This window comes from Periophthalmus magnuspinnatus, chromosome 19 (assembly GCF_009829125.3).
Source record: "Periophthalmus magnuspinnatus isolate fPerMag1 chromosome 19, fPerMag1.2.pri, whole genome shotgun sequence".
NCBI classification, from domain to species: domain Eukaryota; kingdom Metazoa; phylum Chordata; class Actinopteri; order Gobiiformes; family Gobiidae; genus Periophthalmus; species Periophthalmus magnuspinnatus.
The window spans coordinates 10,609,043-10,622,395 of record NC_047144.1 but is presented as its reverse complement, the minus strand read 5'-3'; the positions used below and the strand labels follow the sequence as shown (position 1 = coordinate 10,622,395).

Genomic DNA, 13,353 nt, shown 5'->3' with positions numbered 1-13,353 from the left:
GTAAGTGTTTGGTTGCCTGCAAGATGGAAAACTACTGCAGCTTCTTCTATTAACCTGCCTATAGACATTGGACATTGTTTCTGCGTTTGGGCTCCTATCCACATGTCATTTTCAATTTCCTCCAATCGTCCAGATGACCACCGTTGAAACCGCCTCTACATTGAATCACTCCTGGACGAATGAAGGATTGTGCTGTTTTAATGGCACTGTAGTCTAGTACCATGGCCAACTACTCTCATACATTCTTCTGCAATTAGATATAAGTATTAACTGTTTCTGTCGACATGAGCAGCCAAACTGGCCTGTGTGCCTATGCCTCACTCTGACAATACAGTCAGTCCATAATGACAAAGCTATGAAGCCCAAAAGTCAAACTCAAAGAAACCTGTCCTGAATGCTAACGAAGCCACTAAGCTCATAGTGGCAACAACATGAAAGAGTGCCTCAAGGTTAGGGCGAGCTGGCTCTCTACACTGGCTCTCTGCACTTGCTGGCTCTCTGCTGGCTCTCTACTAACTCTGCTGGCTCTCTACACTGGCTCTCTGCTGGCTCTCTGCTGTCTCTCTCCTGTCTCTCTCCTGGCTCTCTGCTGTCTCTCTCCTGTCTCTCTGCTGGCTCTCTCCTGTCTCTCTGCTGTCTCTCTCCTGGCTCTCTGCTGGCTCTCTCCTGTCTCTCTGCTGTCTCTCTCCTGTGTCTTTGCTGGCTCAATCCTGACTCTCTCCTGTGTCTCTCCTGACTCTCTGCTGGCTCAATGCTGACTCTCTCCTGTCTCTCTGCGGCTCTCTGCTGGCTCTCTGTTGGCTCTCTCCTGACTCTCTGCAGGCTCTCTGCAGTCCCCGTCCAGCCGGGGCAGAGCACATCACACATTTTGCACTGCCTGCCCCCGAGCGCTGCTCTGTGGCCGCGTCTCCGCTGACCCACTCCCCCGAGTGTCTCAGAAGTGCCTCCTCTCCCCACTGCGGGTATGTGCGTGGTAAATAGCGCGGGACCGCACGCGGGCGAAGTCCTTATCTTTGCTGCACGTGGAGGGGTTGCTATGGTAACTTATTTTCCTCCATTGGTCTAGATAGACGGGTAAATTATGGGGTAGAAATGCCAGAGGAGGGATGGGTCACAGTAATTACAGTCACGGGTTTAATGCTGCAGAGATAGGCTTGAGAGCGTCTCTCTCACCCTGTGGTTAAAACTATTAGACTTCTACAGAAAATTATTCTTTTATTTAACTTTGATCTAGTTTACCTTGTTTTGAAATAAAAAAAAAAAGCCTGTAGGGTTATAAATTACCCTTATTAAAAATGTATTGAAGGAAAGAAAAACATCTCTTCACCTGTGGCACGTGACCAGGAAATTGCGGTAAACCTGAGCACGTGCGCACTTTTTTTTTTTTTTTTTTTTTATAACGGTGGGAAAAGGCACGCGACCAATGGTAAGATCAGAACTTGAACCATATTAAAAGCTTATACATTTGACCAATGAAAAGATCCCCATGTGAATTAAGTGCATAAAGTTGTCTTTTGCTGCGCACTCTCATGTTTGAACTGGAGGGAACAGAGCGAGAGGAATATTCTGTTCAGTTGCACATGATCGCACTGTGTGATGAGTAACTCACTGTAACTCGCTAATGGGAACTTTTTAGAATGAAAATTTTTGTTTAATTCCTACACGATCTATTTGATTTTAAAGGTGCACTGTGTAACTTTACTGGTGAGGAGCTCCACTATCTCCTCGTCTCCATGTTAATAAACAGGTGGGATGATCCTCCACCAGAAAAGTTTCATAGTTCCTCTTTAAAGCACAAACCTTTACTCATTGAGTTTACAGTGTGTAGAGGAGTATCTCCATGATCTCCTGTATAAACCTCCTGTGCACCAGGCCTGTGTGCTGCTGAATACATGACAACGAGTCAAGAGCTGAGGGAAAGCTGGGGGGATAAAAACGCTTTAAGATCCAGATTAATGTGAATCAACACGTGTTCACTGGAGAATATAGTGATATTTCACATCAAATCCAAAAATGAAATGAAATGTCATTTTAATTTGTGTGAGCTCTGTAGATTGCCTATTAATTAAAAGGTCAACAGCAGTTACCATAAGTCTTCAAAACTGATGAGGAATAGGAACTTAAAAATGCCTTCACTCATTAAAACAGATATTTACCTGACCTATTTTTGTCATTATTAAAATTCAGTCCAAGATCAAAGTGCCTGTGTTAATTGCTTTAAGTCTATATTTAGATTTGGTGATTAAAACAAAACAAAGGACAAACGCATAGGTTTAGATACAACAGTCAACGTCATCAGCCACACCTAATTAAAATATCAAATTAAATATTTATACGCTGTGATGATTACTCATCTTTTCAACACAAATTGTTCCTGTTTCTCTGTCCGTCACTTTTGAATGACACTCGTATTGTTCACTGCTGCTCCATTGTCTAACTTTCGCCAGAAAATTATTATGAATCATTGCGCAGTGAGGCTGTTTTGAAGGCGTTATTACCATAGTTTTAATTGTGTTTTGACAATGGGTCTATTTTAAACCCCGCCAGGCAGAATTTTGCATTGCATCAGAAAAAGTGTAAGATCAAGCTGTTAATTTAATTGGTTTTATTTAGTTTTTTTTCTGCATGTGTACAAACTTATCTATGTCCTGGCCAAGTTACATGTCAAATTTATATTTTTGGACAATAAAAATACTAAACAAAAGGTTAAATGTCATACTGTGAAACACTCTCGGCAAACCATCATAATCTCCATGGAGACAACCAGGAAGACACATTACATAGTGTATGCATGTAAGTTATTTATTATGTATGTAAGCTTGTATCACAACATGTATTTTATTGGGCAAAGTAATACATCACCTTCAAAACAAGCCTCAGATAAGATCACGTCTGCACCATGTGTTGACCTTTGTGTTCGAACATGCACCAGTGTCAGAGATACTGCTTGTATTATGTGGAGAGGTGGTGTCTGAAGTCCCACTATTCACTATTAATCTTCTGGAGCTGCTTGTCCGCTCGTATCAATACTGTGTTATTGAAACCAATATGTAACAACAAATAGGCCAAATGTTTATGAAGGCACGCACTTTGCTTCACTCAGTAATGAAGACTCTTAATGAAGTCTATTCCCTTTCGTATAGTTATTGGAAAGACAAGGACTAGGAGCAAAGATATATTTTGATGTACAGCTTCCAGAGTAGGCCTGTATATAGTATAGATTGTCATATATGGTTCATCATTTGTATGCAATTTCTAGCACTTCCACGCAAATACTTGTAGGAAAATGATGTTTCTGCTGTCAGTCAGAAGGATTCATCAGTTCTCCTCTTTTGTCATGTCTCCTCCTCCCTCGTATCTCCTCCAGTGTGGGCTCCATCACCGTTCACGCTCAGGCCAGACCCCTGCTGTCACATTCAAACAGGAAATCTATGAATCAGTAATTACCTCCAGATCCGCGTGTCCCCTTTATGCTCTGTCTGCAGTGGGCTATATACTGTCCATCTGTCATTCAGTCCCAGTACAGGGTCCATGCATCATTGTGCCTGAATTGTTAATGTGCTGATTTTTCTCCTTTTACACACAAGCACAGAAATTCATATTATTGCTATAATCAGATTGTTTCTTTTGAGCATGGCCGTAATTCAATTTTGTTTGCAATAACACGCCTTTATTATCTTAATCATATTGGCTATTGCTCCATTGAGTTAAGATGTTGGATTGTTAACAAGCGCTTAAGCCTTTATGTTTCATCTGAGGAGGCAGCAATCTGTAGTGTGGTATCTCCATTTGCTTTTACCCTTGAATTGCATGGTTATTATTTGGGAATATTGGTTACATTTGGAGGGCCTTTTATCTCCTTAACAAAGTTATAATGATCTTAAATGGCAAAACCTGCCTGCATTATTTTTGTAATAATCTCAAAAGTTGTTTTTCGTCTTGAAATTTGACACAAACTATATTTTTATATGTTTTACTACTTTCTGAACCATGCACTATGTAACACTGTGTAAGATAAATGTTACCACTTTGTCAAGAATGCTCCTCAGTATGTCTTTACACTCATCTATCTCCATGGGGGCAGGCGTGAGATGCTACTAGGACAAATTACAGGTCAGATCTGTGGAGAGGCAGGCATAGTAAAACCATATTTCTTCAATCTGTTTGTACTATTTTTTTTGATTGATTAAATGTAAGATAATGTGTATGTGTTTAATTTAATCGTGAGAAACATTCAAGGAAAAGCAATAGCATCACCACAGAGACAAGCAGATGGCACAAGAAGTTACATACTCCACCTTTAACATTGAACAATAGTAACATTAAACAGTACTAGTACCCAGTATATTGGCTCAGGCTTGAGTCTATAAGACCAGCATCTGTTCTGGTGACATAGTAGGCAAAAATCAAATAATCAAACACTAATATCCTTTTAATATTGTTGACAAAGCCTCACGCGTCTCCATTCTCACCTCTCTCTTTCTCTGCGGCGACTAATATGTGTGTAATTACATTTGGGCTTTCTCGTTCTGGAGGGTGTGATCGGCCTCTCGCTGAGCTGTGACTTAGTGTGTTAATTATCGTTGCACCTATAAAAGTTGCTGAGGACGCTGGAGTGTAAATGATTTGCAATAGGATGCCAAGAGAGAGAGAGAGAAGCTGGTGAGCGTATACATCACATTGATATATTCTTCTATTAGGCACTTGTGGCTAAGTTTGGGCGTATGGACCAGTGAGGGTGACTTGCTCAAGGGCAGAGGATTCAACATTGGGCATCCGCTCTCTGAAGGACCTTCTAGTGGCATCTTTAATTTATCACTATGTTTTATTTACAAGTCAACAGCAGCCAGAAGGCAAAAACAGGCCAGTGCAGTGACCTGACAACAATATCCATCTCGCATGTCCTCTACACATGTCCATTTACTGTAAGGTGTATATGTGGCCACAATATTAGGTACACCTGGAAATGTGTGTTCTCACTCTGTCATCTCGTTAGAACACGCTGTTGCATATTTGAACACACGATGCCAATGTTTAAACTAAGAATTAATCACAACTGACTTTTTAAACAACTTCATATCAAGAGATTACATTTAAATAGAGCAAATAGGTATTACATCTTCTGGGGTGAATTGTTGAGAGTAGAGTAAATAAAATCACTATTGTAAGACTAGTACTACTACTACTACTACTACTACTACTGTTGATACTGCTACCGTTGGTACTCCTATTATTAGTACTGCTACTACGGCTACTGTGGGTACTACTAGTACTACTGTTGGTACTGCTAATATTACTACTGCTGCTGCTACTACTGCTACTGTTGGTACTACTTCTATTAATACTATCGCTGCTACTATTACTGCTACAACTACTACTACTACTACTGCTGCTACTATGGCTGCTACTATGGCTGCTACTGCTGCCACTATGTAATCGCCTGGATAGCAACTTTAGCAGTTAAAAGAGGAACAGAGCAGAGCTGAGACAATTAGTCCAGTGCAGACCCAAGTGCGTTTATTTTTCACCATAAACTTTACAAAGAAACAAGAAAAAAAGTTTAAAAAAACCCCCAACAAAAATCAGCCTGTTACACATACAGCACCCTCTCATGTAGCCACTGAGATTTTTCCTTTTATAGAGCCTCTCCCTAATTGGGTGAGCCCATTCGGAATAACAGGTAATTCTTTCTCCAATCCAGTTCTCTTGTTAAAATTCAGCTCCAATCAACCAATGTAAGAATTTATTCAATTAAGTTGTTAATGAAAATAGAGCTCCGTTTTACTTAAATTGTTTTAATAGTGGAAACTAATCACGTTCCCCCACAAAGCTAAAATATACAACACCCCTCCTTGTTAACCCCCAGTGGTCTGCCCTGGAACCTTCTTAAGGTGCTTCGGCTCCCCGGGGACTCATTTGGCCGAAACACCTAAGGCAGACAACATGGGTAAGTTAAAATTTGCACAATTACAATCAATTCAGTGATACACATTTATCAATAAAACATTTTAAACGCTTGTGTATGTCCTTCCTTTCTGCTAGCCTCCATGATGGTAATGGACTAGCTACATTATACACTACTACTACTAATACTTCTACCACTGCTACACTTATACTACTACTACTGCTGCTGCTGCTACTACTGCTACTAGTATTGCTAATATTGCTACTACTGCTACTAGTACTGCTAATATTACTTCTACTACTACTATTACTGCTACTGTTACTATGGCTGCTACTGTTGCCACTACTGCGACTATTACTACTACTGCCACTGCTACACTTCTTCTACTACTACTACTACTACTACTACTACTACTACTACTACTACTACTGTTGCTGCTGCTACTATATTACTTCTCCTTCTACCTGCTCCTGTTTTTACTACTACCCCTGTTGTTTGAGTGGTAGTTTCCAGACTTTGACCAGACCAGATATTTTAAAAAAAGTAATCCCCTAGTCCCTAGTATTACACACAGGCTCTCCCTTAAGCATGTGTAGTATGTTTTGCTCTGTGATATTCGCTTTGACCTCCTGTCCTCTCTGATCTTATTATCCCGTCTCATATTGGGTGTGACATATCGGCCCGGTGACCCTGGACACAAGCACACTCTGCCTTATTAATTCATGTCCTTCACCTCTGGATTGAATTACACCTGCCCGTCGCTATGGTACCACCTAGATTTACTTTGAGTTTATCCTTTTGTCGCCGACACACCCATCCCGTGTTCACCCAGGACTCGAGCAGTGCTTATGTGACCAGAGCAGCCGCGTTCAAACTTATATGCATTATTTATTAAAGCCATCTTCTGTATCTATTGATGTCTGTGCTTTCACTTCTTTCCTATCAACCGATTACTTCCGCTTCCACCAACGTCACTGCAAAAAAGTGTCAAAATGTTTACATCGAGTTACTGATCGCCTGTGCCTCTCTCTCTGTTTATCCCCACAGATCATCGCACACCGGCAGAGCGTATAACAGCAAACCTACACTTCAAAGACATGCAAAAACAGCGTCGGCGTCCCTTTAAGAGAATGCGATTGGGGAGGGCTCGCGCATCCATAAAACATGAGTTGATTCCGTGGCCGCCGCGAGAGCTGGTGAGGAGCGTCTCTCCCTCCCCTGCACTCCGGCGTGCTCAGAGCATCCCAGTCTGCAGACGAGAGCGCATTACCAACGGATCAAGCCCGCAAGATGGACGTGGCAAAGCAATAAAAGTGGGGATTGAAATGACTAAAGGCACACCGGGCAAGCTTATGGAGAAGAAAGAAGCAGATTGGTGGCTGCAGACCAGTTTCAAAGTGTGGGCGCAGTAGGACTGAGAGACAGGTGCACCCAGGCGGAGAATGGGCAATTCCTCCTTCCTCCCAGGCATGTCCACTCTCACTTCGTCCATTCTGTAGTTGCAGGTATTTCTAACTTGAGTGGCTTTCTCTGATGCACTGATGCTGCTGCTGCTGGGGCTTCTGGGGGAAAAAAAACATGCTGCTACTACTACGCTACTGTTTTTTACGATCACTTTCTTGTGTGTGTCTGATGCAGCACTTCTGTTGCTGTCTGGGTGATGGCTCTAGACTCCAAAGTGCACATGAATGGTGTAGCATCGCACGGCTCTTGTACTTTATAATCGTATTGCGGTTATATGTGTTTTCAAATCAGGATCCAGGTCAAAGCGCAGATTTTAAGTTCGCACAGAAGCAGTAGAATGTCAGAGAATATCGAAATCTAAACTTTTAAATGAATTAATCACATGAATTTCAGAGTGTTTGTGACTTTTTGGACGTCTAAATTACTGGGTTAGCTGTTTTTCCACCTAAAAAGACGTGATGCTTTGTTATTTGCACATAATAATTCCATCTATTTCATGCATTCATCTTGATTTGATTACAATTAATTGCTCAGCTCTAAAGCTTTAAAATTCCAGTGACCCATTGAAGTAAAAAAATGTGAACTTACATAAAGGGTGCACGTTGTTTGGATAGTGCGTCTGGGAGCTTGTTTGATGCCTGTTAACAGCTCGTCCCTATAGGAGACTGGTTGATGCTTCGAGCCAGACTGCGAAAAAACCTATTGATGTACATACAGAGGAAATGGGAAGTATATCGCTGGCTATTAAATGTGGAGGTATAAAAGCTGAAGCTGCAATCTGCAATTCATGAGCCTGCAACATTATATGGTCTATCTCCATAATATTAGCACTTGGAGGACGTGTTACCGCAAGTGTGAGTCTACGCATCTTCCCCGCTGGCTTTAAACTTATCTGGTTTTTGGTTTGTGTGCGAAAAAGTAAGTCTGTATTATCTCTCGTCAGCATTGATTTTACATGATGCCCTCTGCCTTACAGCGAGAAGCAGTGTCAGAAGGCAAGATAAGTCTAGATAGTAGTAGCAGTGGTATCTTTTTAAATTCACTGTTGCACAAGGCTTTCCGCGAGGCCCGTCAGATCCGCCGTCTCACTGGGAAGAGGATTAAATGAGAAGATTTCAAGTCGCAAGTCGTAAAGTTCTCGCTGCTTTTTGACTGCATGATTATGTTAGTCATGTCACCTCAATGACAAGCCAGAGACCTATCCTATCCCATACCAAGGGAGGGAAGAGAAGGGGAGAGGAGGGAAGAGAAGGGGAGAGGAGGGAAGAGAAGGGGAGAGGAGGGAAGAGAAGGGGAGAGGAGGGAAGAGAAGGGGAGAGGAGGGAAGAGAAGGGGAGAGGAGGGAAGAGAAGGGGAGAGGAGGGAAGAGAAGGGGAGAGGAGGGAAGAGAAGGAGAGGAGGGGAGAGGAGGGGAGAGAAGGGGAGAGGAGGAGGGGGGGGCGGGGTCACTGGTGGGTTGCAGATCAAACGAGTGGTGAATGGCTTGGGAGAGACATTTCATAAGACAGGTTGTCAAAAAAAGAAGATATATATTTTTTGTCCCGTGTCATTCTGATCAAACTTGTTGACATCTGGATTTAGCTCGGGAGGCAGAGGAGAGAAAGGAGAGCGAGATGAAGGGCAGGGAGCAGACATCACAGCGTTGACTGATGTACAGCGCAGAGTCGCCAGGTAAGGGAGAGCTCACTATAATATTGACTCGCTGCTGTCTGCCGTCCTGAATACACCATCAAAAGTAGGATGTTTTTCGCGCGTTTTTGGCGGCTTTTGCTGTATAAAATATAAACAGCATTTGGGATTTGGGAGACGTTAACTGGCACTGTGCAGTTATGATGAAACCACTGCATCACTTATCTGACACAGGACTTATCTCTATCTGTTTTGCATTTATCAGATGTAGCACTCTTCAAATCACTGTGTTTCAAATATTAGATTTCCATTATTGAGGATATTGATTGTTTTGGACTCACCTTGTGCTGTCACTCACTGTATGTTTTTGACAAATCCACTAGAGGGCAGGCATCTCTAATTCCCTTAAAGCTCCTGGATACTCCTGTAATACTGTACTGTCCTACAGAGATGTCTCCACTTTTTTGCAGAGGCAGGAAAAAGACTTGTAAAACTGATTTTTGTTGTTGTATGTGAATCTGATAGATGAGATGAAAGCAGATAATTCCCTGGTTTGAGAGACTTGTGAAGTAAACTGGATGATTCCATGTAGGTTTGAAAATAGTGTCTTTATTCTAAAAGATTAGCATTTTCTAAATTGAGAAATGTGATCACCAAGTTTTGGGGGCAAATTTAATCAACAAAAAGGGAAAAACATAATGCTTCAGGCTAGGTCTATCAAAAACATGGATAGACAGATTCTAATTGTAATTTAAGATACTCATTTGAACAAGTGTTGTTACTGAAAAAATCACATAGGACAAAAGTTGACCTGTCATGAATAGTTTTCCATGTTCTTGATCTAAATCGAACAAGTAAATTACCACATGATAATATTAAAGTGGCAAGAGTTGAGTAGCTTTCTCATGTAGGCTTGACTGTCAGATTTGTCATTCACAAAAGTTAAGAATCAACAGTGCTAAAAATACACAGATCAAATGCCTTGCTAGCAGATGATGCTGTACTATCATTAACAGTTTGTAATGGAAAAACAGCAGAAACACTGTAACCAAATGCTGAATTATGAGCTGCTAAACCCAGGCCTGAGCACGAACCACCTACGATTGGCTCCGTACACTGCGTTCTGTGGCGCATCATCCTCTGTGACAGCTGTAATTTCTGCCTCTGACACATCTCCCACATCTCCACTGCTCATTTCTGTCCTGGATTCTGGAGACGCTGTCAGCTCATTGTAGTTCTGAAAATTCCCATATGAAGCAAAACTAGAAGCTGCACTGTTGTAGTTATTGTGACATTTGCAGCATAAATCAATATCTTCTACTACTACTAGTCTAAGACAGTTTGGTATTTAAGTATGAATCAGTTTCCTGTCTAAACTCTAGACTAGAAAGGTTTGTGATTTCTGCAGCTCTATAGACTGTTTAAGAGCAATGTTTTTGATACATTTTTTTAATCGTTTTTCGTCAAATGATAAAAAAATGTATCAGATTACTCACACTTTTGAAATATGATTGGCAATTAATCGCATTGTGCACTGGTTTCAATGTTGCAATTAAAACTTTCTAATTTGAAGCATTTTTAAACATGTATTATGAATGTTTAAATTTATTTAATAATTGCACACATCTAAATTAATTGTTATAAAGCACAACTGGCTGTAACAGTGTAGAAATTGTAAGTGTAGAAATTCATTGCTGCCTGTAGGGGTAACTGGCTCTTATTGTGACAGATACAAGCTGTTAAAAATGGCCTGGTGTCTTCCAGTGTTCAGAAGCACTTTGGTGAAACATTTGGCCTATTTTATTTATTTTAGTGATCACACACAATCTTTATTTTCCTCACGGAGCACACGGTGTTCATGCAAGATCTCTGCGGTGTGTTTGGCCGCATACGCCGCGTGGAGCATACATACTGCGTTTCTCACGTTTCACCCATCAGGTAAACCTCCCAGCGGCCAGCTTATGTGCATGATTGGTCAAAAATGTGAATGATGCGTCAGTTTGTTTTGATTAATTGCATGCGTTCATGCGTTAACATTGACAGCCCTAATTATGTCATTATCTAACAATATTCATAGCACTAAAGTTGATATCGTGACATCCTTGGGTCCAATTTAAAAACACTGCTTCCTTCCCCTCACTTTCTCTCAGCTCTTCTTGTTATCTTTTCAAATTGACATTGCCCGGCCGGACATAAACCGCAGATAACGACCTGAAGTCTGCTAATGTAGGCACAATGAGCTTCTATTTTAACTCCACTGCAACTCCAAATGGCTTTCCCCTTCAATATTTGTCTAGATATCTACCTTCTCACAGACGCACCCATTCAAAGCCTATTGAGCCAGAGCAGACAAAAGCATAATTGATTTCCACGCTGACATGTGGCCCTTAGCGGCTGAGGTGACATTACTGATAGGAAAGTGACTGATTTTTCAATGCAGTTATTACAAGCGGATTTGCTGAAGGCAGAACTGGTTACATTGCCCATGCCAAATGACATAATTGACTGGAAAATATTGACTGACATCTGCTTATTTGACCATGACTGGGAGATTTGGATTAAGCAAAGATATAGCCAAAGAAAAATGCTACAACAGTGTTCTACCAGAGAAAGGGCCACGGTAAATGCGGTTAGTTACACCCGTGCTATTTCAGAGTTTAAGGTCAAAATGTCTAGCGTGAAAAATGTTCTGTTAAAGTTTAACAAAACCAAACCGCAGGAGTGCTAGAGGCTATGAGAACAAGATCAAATAGTGCGACGCAATGCAAAATGTAGCAGCGTTATGTAAGATGTGAACTCAAACAGAATACCTAGATTTGAAAATGTCAAAACTGAGGTATTTGAAATCAATGGTAAGATACAGTTTATTGTCCCTGTAGGGAAATTTGTCCTTTACGTTCAACCCATCCTTCAGTGCCGCTGGGGTAACCTGTCAGAAGCAGTGAGCAGGTGCAGCGTCCAGGGACCCATCTCCAGATCTTGCAGGCTTGGCTTGGTTAGGACTACCTTAGCTGGAGGATTTGTCTATTGTGCATTTTTAAAGTTTAAGTCACTGAATGATTTATGGATCTGTGCATTCTCATAATGTTGTTTTTAGTCAGTCTGTTTTCATTTATAGTCACAAATATCTGATTTCAGTGCATATCAAATGTGGATATCTTAAAATATTTAGAGAAATTACATAACTTTGAATTTAAAGGTCCTATATTATGCACAATTGACTCTTGAGAGCTTGAAGCCGTGTATACCTCCTTAAAAACATATCTGGACTTATGTTTTGTTTCATTCACACATGTTTGAGTAACCATTTATTATTAGTCTGTTAACATCTCCATAACACCTTGTGATATCAAAACAAAGAGGAACAGATTGTGTATTACCACATGACATCACACGGTGGAACAGAATGTTTTCCATTTGAAAGAAGAGCTCAGTCTAAATATGCAGGGTTTGTGTTAAACATGTGTGAATGAAACAAAACACTACTCCAGGTCTGTTTGTGACGAGGAAACAACATTAGAACATAGATCAGAAAATAGTGTAATATGGGCTCTGTAAGAAAAAGCCTGTCATTCTTTCATTTGGTGGAAATTACCTCATATTTCTTCTTAGCCGACGCGTTTTGATTCTCCATTGTCTTGTTTTCACACGGTTTTGTTGCGAAGGGCATGTCAAGGTTGTCATTCCCTCACTGCTCATATGTAAATTCACTGCTGCGGGATAAAAGAAGGGAAAAAACTCAAACTTCTGTGAGAAAGAGTCAGAGGAATTCGCCTTCACATTTTTCAGTTTCAGTTTTTTGATGCTTTGTCCTTGGTAAGGGCTTCTTGTGGTTACATATCTGGGAGAAAGAAGCTGATTAGATACTATTACCATCATACACAACAGACAAATTGGAATTTTTCACAGGTTAAAGCGCTTCGTAATTTAAAAAGCGTGGCTGGCTACTGCATCATTTGCTGGATCTTTGCCCGGGCGTTTGATCAAACACTAGATACAAAGCAACGAAACAACACCAAACTTATAAAGTGTGTGCTGAGAACTAGCAAACATGTGGTTCAAAGGGCTCTAATGTACGGTGTTGAGGACAGGGCCGTGAAAAAAGTGAAACAAAAATAAAACAACTGATACCCAGATAATAGTCAATACTAAAACTACTATCAAAATTAGATACTAAGCGGGTAGTGGTCGCTCAAACCCACCTCCATAAGACATACGTACTTAAGTCCTAGGGCAAGACACTTCACAGCCAAAGTGTAAATGTGTGAGCGTGTGAGTAATTATGTTTGGCACAGATTGGCAACCACAACCCCAGTAGCTATAGAGTTTGAGGGAGTGAATATATAATGCAATAT

The 13,353-nt window shown here is 41.0% G+C and overlaps 1 protein-coding gene across 1 annotated transcript in view; it reads left to right on the top strand.

Moving 5' to 3' along the window:
- The first annotated feature begins 8,850 nt into the window (after nt 1-8,850).
- Nucleotides 8,851-13,353, top strand: part of LOC117387574 (SRC kinase signaling inhibitor 1-like) — an 81,036-nt gene continuing 76,533 nt past the window's right edge. The window contains exon 1 of the mRNA XM_033985106.2: nt 8,851-9,040. Coding sequence (XP_033840997.2) covers nt 9,019-9,040 — 22 coding nt within the window. The 5' untranslated portion in view covers nt 8,851-9,018. The remainder of the gene's footprint in view (nt 9,041-13,353) is intronic.